The sequence below is a fragment of the Sinocyclocheilus anshuiensis genome, unplaced genomic scaffold (genome assembly GCF_001515605.1).
Source record: "Sinocyclocheilus anshuiensis isolate Anshui unplaced genomic scaffold, SAMN03320099.WGS_v1.1 scaffold1262, whole genome shotgun sequence".
In the NCBI taxonomy this organism is placed as follows: Eukaryota; Metazoa; Chordata; class Actinopteri; order Cypriniformes; family Cyprinidae; genus Sinocyclocheilus; species Sinocyclocheilus anshuiensis.
Window position 1 is genome coordinate 380,705 of NW_015558617.1, and position 13,366 is coordinate 394,070.

Genomic DNA, 13,366 nt, shown 5'->3' on the forward strand with positions numbered 1-13,366 from the left:
TGTACATTCTTCAAAATTTCTCATGCACGGAAGAACTCATTTGAATTATCATGAGGGTGAGAAAATGACAGTAGACAGTGTTAAATGATGTTCAGTCTGTTTTGATTTCATAAAACAAGAAATCCATTTATGGTGATTAAAGGAACTTACTTGCAGCAGTTCGGATAAACAACATCAGCAAAAAACTCCATTCCAACGATGGCAAAAGAATAATAGAAGATAATCAGAGTAAGACCTAGACTACAGAGACAGAGAGAGGGCTGTGAGAGAAGGGCCTTCATCTGTGAGTAATGAGCTGAAATGGATTAATATTTCTGTACCTGGCCATACGCGGGAACAGTTCAAACATTGTGTCCAAAACGTTCCGATAGCGCTGTTTAATTTTAAACAACCTTGACAATAAATAGGGAAAAAAAATATATGAGACTGTTAAAAAGGAACATATCTGTTTCTATCTACAAGTATGACTGCTGAAAAAATATATTTAATGATTCACACCAAGTTAAGATTAAGAACAAAAGACAATGACATGCAGCTTAAAAAAATTATTACAGTGCAGACGTTATCAATAGTGGGGTAAAACTGTCTGAGATCACAGGTGAAAATGCTTCTATTTTGCAAATTTTTTTTTTAATTGATTGATTTGTAATGTAATGTACAAATTACATTACCAGCATAAATAAATATATATATATATATATATATATATATATAGTTACAGTTACATCTAGAACATTTCTGTTTATTTACAGGTTTGAATTAGGTTTTTTAATAAATCTTTATCTATAAATGTTCAGTATAATGTAGTATTCTCAGACTTATGGGAGAACAAAAATCATTTTGAAAAAAAGAAAAAGGTTTTAAATGAATGACTACAATGCGACTAAAATTAATCAAAACACGCACAAAAATTAGTACACATACCGGAGGAGCTGAAAAGGTCTCAACACCAAGATGAAGTAGAACGGCTCCATGTCAAATGCCAGAGCAATCAATCCCAGAAAGGCAAAGACTGTTACTGAGAAATCAAAGCTGGAAAAAGAAACACACACCCCGAGGTGATGCAGTGTGTGTGTGTGTGTGTGTTTGTATGAATGTATGTGTGTGTGTGTACTTACAGGTTCCACCCTGAGCTGAAATATGTCAAAGGACCAAGGCCTGTGATCTTCAACAAGACCTCAATTCCATAAACTTCATTCCACAGACACATAAGCAGGAGATGAATAAAAAAAGTTTACAATTTAAATGAAACCAATATTAATTAAGTCATTTACATTCAGTTTTACTAATGATTTAATTTTAAACAATTTCCACCTACTTGTGAGAAAAATAATGTAACTCAATGGGACAACATGAGTCCATGAGACGCCATCTGTGAGAAGAGAAGAGCTCCCTGAGAGTCAAATTCAATTGGGTTCACACAGAGAAAACAGCTATTTCACTGTTTCCAGTATTTACAAGTGTTTCTGAATGGTGAATTCAAAGAATTATCTGGAACTTCAACACAGCTGCAACACATGCCTTACTGTTCCATTAATCAAAGAAGATCTTACCAATTAACATGTTAGTCTCCACTAGGATCCAGATGCCATTAATTGCAACTACCAGATCTGTAACAGGTCAATCATGAAAAATTGTTAGAATTATTAGAAATACTGGAATGAATATATTGTAAGTGCAGTACACTTTAGTTTGAAACCTTTGGGTCAGTAAGATTTTTGAAAGAAATTAATACTTTTATTTAGCAATAATTTGATCAAAAGTGACAGTAAAAGCTAAATACTATTTAAAGTAAATGCTATTTTTTGTAACTTATTACGCATCACAATCTCCGCAAAAATTTTAAGCAGCACAACTGTTTTCAGACATTAAGACAAGAAATGCTTTCGTGAGCACCAAATCAGCATATTACACTGATTTTTGTCACTTCATGTGACACTGAAGACTGGGGTAATGGCTGCTGAAAATAAGGAATAAATTACATTTTAAAATGTATTCAAATAGAAAACAGTAGTTTGTAATAATGTTAACAGTTAATGTTTACACAAAATTACTGTTTACTGTATTTTACGGTACATTATATAATAAGAGTACTGAAAAATACCAGAAAAATGTGAATTTTTAAAATACAAGTTTTTCTATTAACCTACAAATGTTAATGTCTAAAGGGTTAATACAACAAGTTACTTAAGAATTTAACTTACACATTGCATATTGGAAAGCTTTGGATTTCACAAGTAAATTGATTCCTGTTAAAAAAGAATAATGATCAAACAAAGGAAGTATTATGGAAGAAAATATTTGATCTCAACTAATCTTGAATGTATCTGTGAGCAGATCATTAAACTGTAAAATAAAATGTAAACTGTAACTAATCCAAATTGAATAAATATGACATGGAAGCCTTGAAGACCTTTGAAGATGAGGAATGCAGTATGAGGAAGATCATCAAACCAGTACTCCCCACTCCGTCGAGCCTGTAACACACATACATACCATATGTTCCGGCTCAGGAGGGTTTAACATACACCCAGGGAGTATAATCATGTGACAGTGTGTGAATCTGACCTTCCATTTGAGCCCGATCACTTCATAAAACTTATAAAAGTCCTGGAGACTAAAACACAACCACAAATACACCTTATGAACTCATCATCTGTTGAAATCAATGAAAGAACGTGAGCACATTCATGCGCGTGTGTGTACCTCAGCATGGTTGCGCCTGAATGGTTGAGGGCTTTGAAAGTGAGGAAACGATCCCGTGCATTCATTCGTGGACGATAGAATCGCATCAGTCCATCAAACTGTTTTAAACACACTCCATCTGGCCTCTAAATAAATGCAGATTTATCACATTCATCCATAAAATACACAAGGCTTCAGACCTGAAAAATCAGGAGATAGGGGAAAAGTGTGATCTGTCTGTATATATCTCACCTGCCGACTAACTAGCAGCTGGAAGGCGTGCTCTACAGCTGATCGCTTGTGTAGAAGAAGAGATTTGAATTTCATCTTCTCAACTCCATTAAAAGTATCAAAAACTACCGCCAGGAGCTGTGAAGCAAAGATTAAGAGCAAACTCAAAGTAAAGGCTAGTTCACACTGCACCAACAGATAATGCGTACAAAATTAAACTATAATGTGTTAGAAATCCTTTAAAATGCAAATAGATTTATTGTTGTTCAATACTGACCAGATTCATGATGAAGTAGAGCTCGATGGACAGATACACAATGAAGAAAATGCATGACCAACGATTCTTTGAATATGCTGGCATCATCACATCCGGAAAACTAGTGAAGAAAAAAGACAAAAAACTCACATGTGTAAATCTACTAAAGACTCTGAGGTTACTTAATTATTAATCATTTAGCAGACACTTTCTTATTCAAACCGACTTTTATTGCATTTTTAACAGGGGCAGTCTGACTGTAGTGACCTGGGGTTAAGTTCTTTGCTCAAGGGCATAATGATAATAGAGGACCAGAGAAAGTCTCCAGTTCCCCTCAAGAAGTTTGAACTGAAAACATTTGGATTACTACCGCTGTTACAGGAAGACATGAAACAACCCCACTGAGGCTCAGAGTCATGTAGGACGTGTGCACCACAGTGAGGGTACATACTTACTTTGCAGTGGTCAGAAGGACAAACAAACTCACAAGGCTGTTCTCCAGTGTGCTAAAATACTGTAGAGAGAAAGAGAAGAATCTATGAGTTTGTGTGTGTGTGTGTGTGTGAGTGTGGCAGCAGAAGAATATCAATGAAGGGAGGAAGTGACTGAAATATCTGCCTCAGGTTTCTGGAGATAGAGGAGATAGTTCGTCAGAACATCACATTTTATCCAGTCAAGGACATGCTTTACAATAATTTTCCCATCGTTACAAGGACTTTTAGTACTCAGTTTTGTGTATAATCACTGCAATATGCATGTATAAGATCTCAGAAACGGCATTAATATAAAAACACCAATATTTAGATTAGTATATTTAGATTCGTTTTTAAATTACAAAATAATGTTGTTAGCAGTAGCAATAACAATTATAACATTTTTATTAAATAACAATTATTTTAAGATATTTTGATGTTAGCATGCCTGCGAACAGCTCCACAGTAACGACAGTCCACCAAAAAGATCGGCCGCAGGGCTCTCGTTACACGCAGGTGAGATGTCTGCCGGACTAAGACCACAATTGCCTCGATGAATTGAATAAACAGGACACATGTCTGAAACACACAAAAATCAGAGAGGATAACAGGATTCTTGAGCTGAACATTTGTGAAAATGACATCCTGATACAGAGATAAAAAAAATAAACCATTGTAAGCAAACACAGGCAGTCTATTACAAAACATGTACAAACCTTCACCATGGTCCTCTTATGTCGTATAAAGGTGTGAAAGCCAAGCCATCGGAGCTTCATGCACAACTCAAAGGCCACCATTACCAATACCAATAACTCCAGTGTTGCATGAACCTGACAGAAACAAAAAAAAACCCACACATTTAAGTGTTTGTGTACAAGTACATACTCATGTTCATATAATCATAAGCCACAAGCATACAAATAAAAACACAATTACAAACACATATACACTCAAGCTTACACACATTAACACATTCAAAAGTTTGGGGTCAGTAAGGTTTTTTTTTTTAATGTTTTTGAAAGAAGTTTCTTATACTCTCCAAGGCTGCATTTATTTGATCAAAAATACTGTGAAACAGAAATATTGTGATATTTTATTACAATTTAAAACATATTTCTATTTTAATATAATTTCAAATGTAATTTATTCCTGTGAGGGCAAAGCGGAATTTTCAGCAGTCATTACTCCAGTCTTCAATGTCACATGGCCCTTCAGAAATCATTCTAATATGCTGAATAATGCTCAAGTATTAATATTTTTGTGAAAACTGTGATATATATTTTTTTAAAGGATTCGTTGATGAATAGAAAAGCATTTATTTGAAATAGACTTTTTTTTGTAACAATGTAAAGTTCAGCATCCTTGCTGAATAAAAGAATGAATCTATTTCAAAAACAAAAAATCTTACAAACCCCAAACTTTTGAATGATAGTGTATGCATATAGTGAAGTAGAAGTCACATACATAGACATCCAAGCGGAGAAAGGGGACGGCAGGGGCCTCTGAGAGGGACAGAAGCATGAGTAACACCGCAGTCAGCAGCTCCATCACATAGAAAAGGTGATTGTGAGCAAACAGGTAGGCACTGAGCGCATGGGCATTTCGCGGATGAGTGAAAAACTTGTCGTTATTCTCTCCCTCCTGAGAACAAACACAGACAAATTGACAAGAGAGAATTATTATTAACCCCGAGTGGGTGTTTGAGATCATCTGCATCTATTTTGCTGCTTCATTGAGCGTATGGAGGTTCAAAAGATGACCTGCAGGTATATTGCTGCTTCCTGGTAGTTCATTTCCCAACTCTGCCGCAAAGAATTCTGGGCCCTGGGGTCTGGTGCTCCTGGGGTCGGAATGACAACATTATTCACATCATAATTTCCTGCCCCATCTGTGTAGAGAAAGGAAAAAAAAACTATTAAATGATTTTACAATATAAATTAAGCATTTACTTTTAGATACAGCGATTTTTGAGCCGGTTGATTTTATATACCACATTTAAATAACATACCGACAGATGCAAACTGCTGGCAGAATGAGGACGTTTGCACTGGCCTATTATGTGTCAGTCCAGTCATGTTGTCAAATGTACTACTGACTTCCATGGTAGCCCCTGTGATTGGCCCCATGTCCCAGTAGTCAGACAGAGAGCATGTCACTGCAGTTTTTCAAGCAGTTTTTAGCACCGCAACTAAATTATCAACAATGCACTCACACATGCAAGTTTCATTGTGCCAGCTGCAGCTGCTGTAGCCAGCGGTCGGAAAGCAGAACAGAATCCTGTGGTGATGCTCACAATTCCTCAAAAGATGACACGGATTTAAAAAAAAACTAAACCTTGAGTCAAATCAGATCAAAAAGCAAAGTCCACATCTCTTTCTGCACCTTCACACACAATCATTTCATTGTAACATTTTTTAAGAAACACACAAAAAAACATTTGGTAATAATGTGTTTCTATGCTAAAAATAACAATAACGACACAAAATATCTTTTGTTGGCAAAAACATGGGAAATATTCTCAAATGCTGCAAAGATCCTACAAAGTTTTTCTCAAAAAATTGATTAGACAACCTTACAGATTAAAGTGACAAATTACATTTGGGCTGCTTTCAGTGACAACGACATTAAAAAAAAGAGTCAAATACTGAATAACAATAATAATAATAATAATAAAATGTGAATCAGTTTAAATGCACTCCAGACTAACTCAAAGCTGGCTGCCAAAACACTGCACTCAGTATTCCAAACATTTCATCGCTGGATTCCAAATAGTTCCATAAGGATTCCACCATGGATTTTTCCTCTCTGTCTTTCCCTCTCTCTCTTTCAGAGGATGTATGGGCAGGAAACACAGCTGATGGTTCAGAGATCACAGTGTAACTGAGCAGTAGAATAGATTGCCCAGTGGATTTTCTCAAGCATCAGTCCCAAGCACAATGAAAACTTCCTGTAGATCCTCGGAGCTGCTTCCTCTGACGCTGGTCCCTTTTCCAGCCATCCCCATCAGTTTGGTTTCAGTCTCTTGGTCATAGCCACCCTTCTTCCATGTCATCTTCTGTTTCCTGTGCTATATCCTCTATATTGTATCCATTTTAGTACCTTTCTTTCTTCAAGCTCAAAAACACAGCTGGTCTTTGAGATGGACGGCACTACTGAACAAACCTACCACGCTGAGAGCTTCATTTGGGAACTAAAAAGTTTCAATTCATTTTTTCGAACTATACTTACCGTTGCTACTTTCTAAGCAATAAATATGACTCACTTTTAAATGATCTGTCAGGCCACAGTCTGGTAACTTAATGGCACACCAATTAAATCACAAACAGCTAAGAGCTTTTAGTTTGCCCACACACAAGCTGATTGAATGAGTTACTTCATTGCCGTTCATTGACTCACAGCTGTCTGTAAATAGCTCTGTGAGCACGCACATGACTACAACAGCGTTGGTTTTGCTCTGTCTAATCAATAGGTTCCTGGCAGAGCAAGAGTGAACAAGAGAGACACAGACAGCACTGATAGCAGGTTTCTTTTCAAGTCCAGTTCCACTTAGCGCAGATCCAGATTTTCTTCAAACACAAAGAAACTAAACCGGACTGATGATCAGAGATGGGTCCTGGTTGTTAATAAAAGTGCAGCTATTAAAATGTCCAAACAATCTTCACCATAACAACAAAAAACTTTTTGAGACCGCAGCTTGATGCAGAATGAGGAAGCAAAGGCATCCGATATTCACGTCAGCTTCTTTCTTCTAATTATGAGATAGCTGTCCTGGAACCAAAAACACAGACCATGTTCCTACTATGTTTCTTTTTTTTTTCCATGAAGAATTTTCTTGGCTAACTAAATGAACATACCAATTCCCCAAAAGAGTGCCACCGTTTACACTCAGGTGCTCCAAATATTCAAACGTCCAGCTCTCATCACAACCAAACAGTTTTGACACAAGGCCATAGACTGTGTGCGTGCAGGATGGGAGTAGACGGGGGCCACAAACAGCGTTGTATCTGTCATAAGGCTGACACAGCATTTTAACTCTGTCTCTGTCTCTGTGTGTGTGTGTGTGTGTGTGTGTGTGTGTGGTACAAAGGCTGGTATGCTACTGTATTGGACACCTGAACACATGACCACTGGGGTTGGAAAACTTCACTCTTAAAGTGACAGTACTACACATAATCCTCCCCCAAAACTAGGTGCTGAGGTGGGTCAGAGCAGGCATAATTTAGTCTGACTTTTATGTGCCGTTGCATCTTTATGCTGAATTTTGAGCAGCCACAGGGCATCCTTAACTCAGCTGTATAAAGAGGCCTTTTTCTAAAAACATAAGCCAAATTGCACTATAAACCGTATAAAACAGTGAATCTGTTTTTCAGAAAGAAAAATGCCTTACATAACAGTTATGTTATATTGGCAAAGACTGGCTTGAGTTGTATGACCTATAAGACAACTTGATTTACTTGAATATTTCACTGTAATTTATTTTATTTTTTTTAATCTGATGATTAAATCCTAACTGATATCTGTAAATCTGATATAACTAGATCATTTGTTCATTTCCAAGTCAAAACTGGATTGTCAACCATGTATGAAAAATCATTATGATTGAAAAACGACGAAGAAAATTGTCAATTATTTCAACCACACATCCAATGTACTTTTTCTACATAAAAATAAGTTATTTTACAACAAGTTGTGGGTGCAATTATCATTCTCAATCCAAAGTAATCAAATGAACAAAGATGATTTTGTTTGATGATATCATGATTAAATCTAGCACCCTCAATAACATGATCCGCCACTGATGACAGCCGCAGTGAACACAGCTGAGCATTATAAACTTTAAACTCCAGCACTGACATCACTGTTCATTATAACACACACTAATGAAATTAATCTCACTCTTAACAATTCTTCTGTATTAGATACAATTCCACATTTTTCATTAGAAAAGCTTTTACAAAGCAGCGTGGGGAAAAACAGCCCTGCTCTACTAAAACCATAAATCCTGCCAATGCAGAAGGCCCAGGAATCATCTCCCAGCGCATTAGCAATGTCAACAATGCAGTCAACAATGACGAAAAGGCTTGACTGCAGAGCCCTCTAGAGTCAGTGCTTGGAACTCACACTATATAAATGGCCATGTTTCCTTCCTACTGTCACATGATGGATGTCTGTTCATAATCAAGGAGAATGAGGGTTAATGGGCGTAGCTTGTGGGGGGGCCAGTGATTTAAGAATTTTACTAAATATTTATTTATAAAGTTTTTTCTATTAAGTAAAAATGCATATAATGCAGTTAATAATACATGTAAAAGTGAATACGTAAAAGTGAATACATTTTAAATTGTTATTGTAAGTAAATTAATAAATCAAAATGTTTATTGCTAAGTTTAGTGTGGTAAAATAGAAGCGTAGCTGTAATTTGTGGGCACTGTATGTGGTTACCATGACAACCTCACGCACTTGCCACTGCTCTATGTGAATGTGAATATGTAGATTTACTATAGCAAAACTAAAATGTGTTTAAAAGTACGTCTGACCAAATCCACCGGTTCGGTTTGGCCCCCCCAAACTCAAACGTCAAGCTACGCCTAAAGATCAGGTTTCATGCAGTCCAGGGCCTGTAGTATCTCACACCAGCGAACTGCAAGGGGTGTAGGGAGTTTGTCAACAATTCAGAGAATTTTATAAAATATATTTTAGGTCTGTTAAAGTTAATGCTGTAACTTTAACTTATGAATAATTTTTTTATGAATTTTGAAAAGAATTGTTTCATTCTGCTTTCTAAAATTAATAATTATTTTATTCTATTGATTTTACCATAATAAATAAGCAATTATCTTCAGTTTAAATACGACTAAAATAATTGTAATCTTGTGTAAAAAAAAAAATAATAATTTTTTTTTTTTTTTTTTAAGTCAACACTGTAAGTTAACCTTTGAAACAACATGTTGTCTTTACAGTATACCATCACGCTTAAAATGTGTATCTTTATACTTAAAGATATGAAGATGCTTCGCCATGGCATCATTATATTTGGGATCCTTCACATTAAAAAGTTTGAAACCCTGCAGTATCTGTCAGCTCAGACTCGGGAGAGAGAGGTCACTGACAGAACTCATGAAGAGTGCTGCACACACACCGAATGGATGACAGATCTGTGGAAGATGCGCACTGGCCTGCACGCAGTCCTGCTCTACTTGCAGTAAAGCTCGGGTTACTGCAGGCGATCTAACATCATTGAAAGAGAAGCGTCAGCTGTATATGGTGTAATAAGAACACAATATACTAACTCTCATCTTCCTCCAGCAGCCCGCTGCTCGTATCGTCCCAGGTCAGAATCAGCGGCACGTCGTCGTCCCCGTCCGCCATCCCGCTGAACCAAAGACACGATGAGAGGACCGCAGTTTTCGGGGACACAGAGTCTGTATGTTCAATAAACTGACCTTTCGGTGCTGCAGAAAAACTTTAACACAGGACAGTTACAGAAACCGCTTTGTTGTCCCCGGACACCAAACCGAGCGAGTTTTATACTAAAATGTGTTTTAAATCAACTTAAACTGTGCAAGTTAAACGAATCATAATTAAAACCGTATCAGAGCCTGTCTGTTTACGTCATTATCTTCGCCTCTTATTAAAAATACCAACGCAAGGGCAAAGTATATTGTCGAGTTTCGAACATTATAAATAAAAGAACCACCGCCGTCAAGCAGGAGGGTTTGACGTTACCTCTTTTTACGACAGTGTCGTTTTTGGCCGCAGAGATAAAACAGCTGAAGTGTCACAATAAAAGCCATAGTGTGAAAACGTGTCTCATGCCAAATATACTAATACATTAATTGATAATATGAGGTTTATGAAGTATATGCAGGGAAAATGTATCTATATACATCTATAAGTAAATCACGAGTGAGATTACTTATTTTGTTTGTTGCTAGAGCGGGAAGTCACTCGGATCAGAATGCCAACGGTTGTCACAGCAACAGGTATACATAACATCAGGGTTTGTGTTTGACTGTAAGCGCATACAGATTTCTACAAACAAGAATTACACGGTAATGTAGGCTACAACATGTCCAGGGAGAGCAAAATTGTGATTATTGTCCGTTACTGTTGTTGAGCTATTTAGACACAAGTGCAAAGTGTTTCTTTGTCAACAATAAGCAGGAATGTCCGATATGATTTTTAAAATTAGAAATTGTTATTAAAATTAGAACATTTGTGTAGTTAGGTTTTTTTTTTTTTAATTGCAACACGTGACTCATCTCATTCAAAGCAATCTTCGTCTCGTAAAAAAAAACATTAAATGTTTTAAAAATTATTTGATGTCTGGACAGTTTTCTCTCACACAATCAAAAAAACCTCTAATGATGGGCTCAAAATCAGATGCTCTCCCTCCTGAAGACAGATTATCAGATGCAACCAACCTTCCAAACAAAACTAAAGAAGACTACTTAAAGGGTTAGTTAACCCAAAAATGAAAATTCTGTCATTAATTACTCACCCTCATGTCGTTTCAAACCCGTAAGACCTTCGTTCATCTTCCGAACACAAATTAAGATATTTTTGATGGAATCTGAGAGCTGTCTGACCCTGCATAGACAGCAATGCAACTGAAATGTTCCCAAGTCCAGAAACATAGCAAGGAGATCTGTAAAATAATCCATGTGACATCAGTGGTTCATCCGCAATTATATGAAGCTACGAGAAAACTTTTTGTGCACAAAAGAAAAAAACAGACTTTATTCAACAATTCATATCCTCCGCATCACCCTGGTGCCATTTTGGAGCATATCCGCTGGACGTAAACAGCGTATGCTGTTCTGTGTCAGCTGCATCACGCCGGATCTGTTCCCTACGTTGTTGTGATTTGATCTGAACGGAAACAGCATATCCGCGTGGCGCAGCTGGTTGAACCCCTGATGTCACATGGATTATTTTACAGATCTCCTTGCTACATTTCTGGACTTGGGAACATTTCAGTTGCGTTGCTGTCTATGCAGGGTCAGACAGCTCTCAGATTCCATCAAAAATATCTTAATTTGTGTTCCGAAGATGAACGAAGGTCTTATGGGTTTGAAACGACATGAGGGTGAGTAATTAATGACAGAATTTTCATTTTTGGGTGAACTAACCCTTTAAAGACCATTAACCCATCCAGGAAGACTCTATCATCTCTGGAAGCAAAGCTCATATTTGGGGTACTAGATGAGTGCAATCAGCAGATGGAGATAGTCTCTCTTCTACCCACTTTGCTGAACTCTCCAGAAGAACTTTCCCCAAGTCTTGGAGAGGCAGTGGCCAATGCCCTGAAAGAGCACCAGAAGCTTGGGGAAAAGTACCAAGCTATGGTGCTTGATGGGAGTCTTGATCAAAATGAACTAAAGGAACAATTAGCCAAATCAACAGAAGCAGTTCAGGACTCCTTTCGTAACATTATGCGGCTACTTAGGGAAACTCTGACCTCAAGGGAAGTGCTAAAAGGCATAGAACCTAACACAGGAGGAGAGATGGAGTCGCAGAAACTGAGAGATGGCCTGTGTGAGTTGAGAGAGATTGTTTTGGAGAGGCTTCTCACTACACCTGCAGAGGAGAGAGAACGCAGAGAGATGATGCTGGAAGTCAGTCTACGTCACTCTGCCAACCAAGACTCACTGGAAAAAGAGGTTGCCATGGCAATAAAAGACAAGGATACAGAGGTCAGAAGTATGACAAGGAATCAAATTTGTTATAAAGTTGACAGATTAGTTGGATGACAGATGAATGAGTTCTCCAAACTACTTGGTCTCATTCTCTCTCTATTTACCCCCTTTTGCTTTCATTCTTTCTTTGTCTGGCTCTCGCTCCTATTCAGATTTCCACATTAACTAATAAAGTGAACCAGCTGAGGAGCTCACTGCATCAGATGGAAAAGGGTTTGGAGGACTTCATCGTCTGAACTCAACAGGACGCTGAGAAACAGAGCCAGTCAGATACGAAAACTTCAGAGGGGAAGAGAACTCGTTTGCAGCAGGAAACCAGTCAACTGAGAGCTCAGCTCAATAATGTGACTGCAGCGGACCGAGAGAGAGAACTGGCACTACGAAAGGTGTATTTATGCTCATTCAAGGGTCATTCAGTTAAAAAGTGAGCATGAGTATAGTTTGTTGTAAATGTTGCTGGTTTTGATTTACAGAAAAAATACAAGGAGGAAACAGAGATTGAGAACTGGATCCAGAAATATGATACTGAAATGGGAGAGAAACAGGTAGACATTAATCTGATATTTACTGATGATGATGCAGTTTCAGATGTATTTGCAGATACCATTGAAACATTTGGGTTATTTTTCTTGAAAAAAAAAAAAACTTTTATTCAGCACTGAACTGATCAAAAGTGACAGCAAAGACATTGTTACAAAAATAATTTTCAAATAAATGCTGTTCTTTATTCATCAAAGAATTCTGAAAAGTATCATAAATTCCACAAAAAAATCAGCAGAACAACTGTTATAATAATAGTAATAATTAAATATGTTTCTTGAGCACCAAATATTAGAATGATTTCTGAAAGATCGTGTGACATTGAAGATTGGAGTAATGGCTGCTGAAAATTCAACTTTGCATCACAGGAATAAATTACATTTTTAAAAAATGTAATTAAATCATGAAATCATGGCTGTGATATATATATATATATATATATATATATATGTGTGTGTGTGTGTGTGTGTGTCTCTCTTTCT

At 37.0% G+C, this 13,366-nt stretch overlaps 1 protein-coding gene and 1 pseudogene across 1 annotated transcript in view; one reads left to right on the forward strand and one right to left on the reverse strand.

Moving 5' to 3' along the window:
- LOC107680394 (two pore calcium channel protein 1-like) overlaps positions 1-5,779 on the reverse strand; it is an 11,600-nt gene extending 5,821 nt beyond the window's left edge. Inside the window, exons 1-19 of the mRNA XM_016476273.1 lie at positions 5,654-5,779; positions 5,406-5,533; positions 5,110-5,286; positions 4,362-4,475; positions 4,094-4,224; positions 3,746-3,799; positions 3,628-3,708; positions 3,194-3,293; positions 2,938-3,054; positions 2,707-2,831; positions 2,569-2,617; positions 2,414-2,477; positions 2,205-2,249; positions 1,554-1,610; positions 1,319-1,372; positions 1,119-1,191; positions 925-1,032; positions 321-392; positions 151-240 (exon numbers count right to left, since the gene is read on the reverse strand). Of these exons, the coding sequence (XP_016331759.1) occupies positions 151-240; positions 321-392; positions 925-1,032; positions 1,119-1,191; positions 1,319-1,372; positions 1,554-1,610; positions 2,205-2,249; positions 2,414-2,477; positions 2,569-2,617; positions 2,707-2,831; positions 2,938-3,054; positions 3,194-3,293; positions 3,628-3,708; positions 3,746-3,799; positions 4,094-4,224; positions 4,362-4,475; positions 5,110-5,286; positions 5,406-5,533; positions 5,654-5,771 (1,757 nt within the window). The 5' untranslated portion in view covers positions 5,772-5,779. The remainder of the gene's footprint in view (positions 1-150; positions 241-320; positions 393-924; positions 1,033-1,118; positions 1,192-1,318; positions 1,373-1,553; positions 1,611-2,204; positions 2,250-2,413; positions 2,478-2,568; positions 2,618-2,706; positions 2,832-2,937; positions 3,055-3,193; positions 3,294-3,627; positions 3,709-3,745; positions 3,800-4,093; positions 4,225-4,361; positions 4,476-5,109; positions 5,287-5,405; positions 5,534-5,653) is intronic.
- A 3,868-nt stretch (positions 5,780-9,647) lies between these two features.
- Positions 9,648-13,366, forward strand: part of LOC107680352 (IQ domain-containing protein D-like) — a 4,562-nt pseudogene continuing 843 nt past the window's right edge.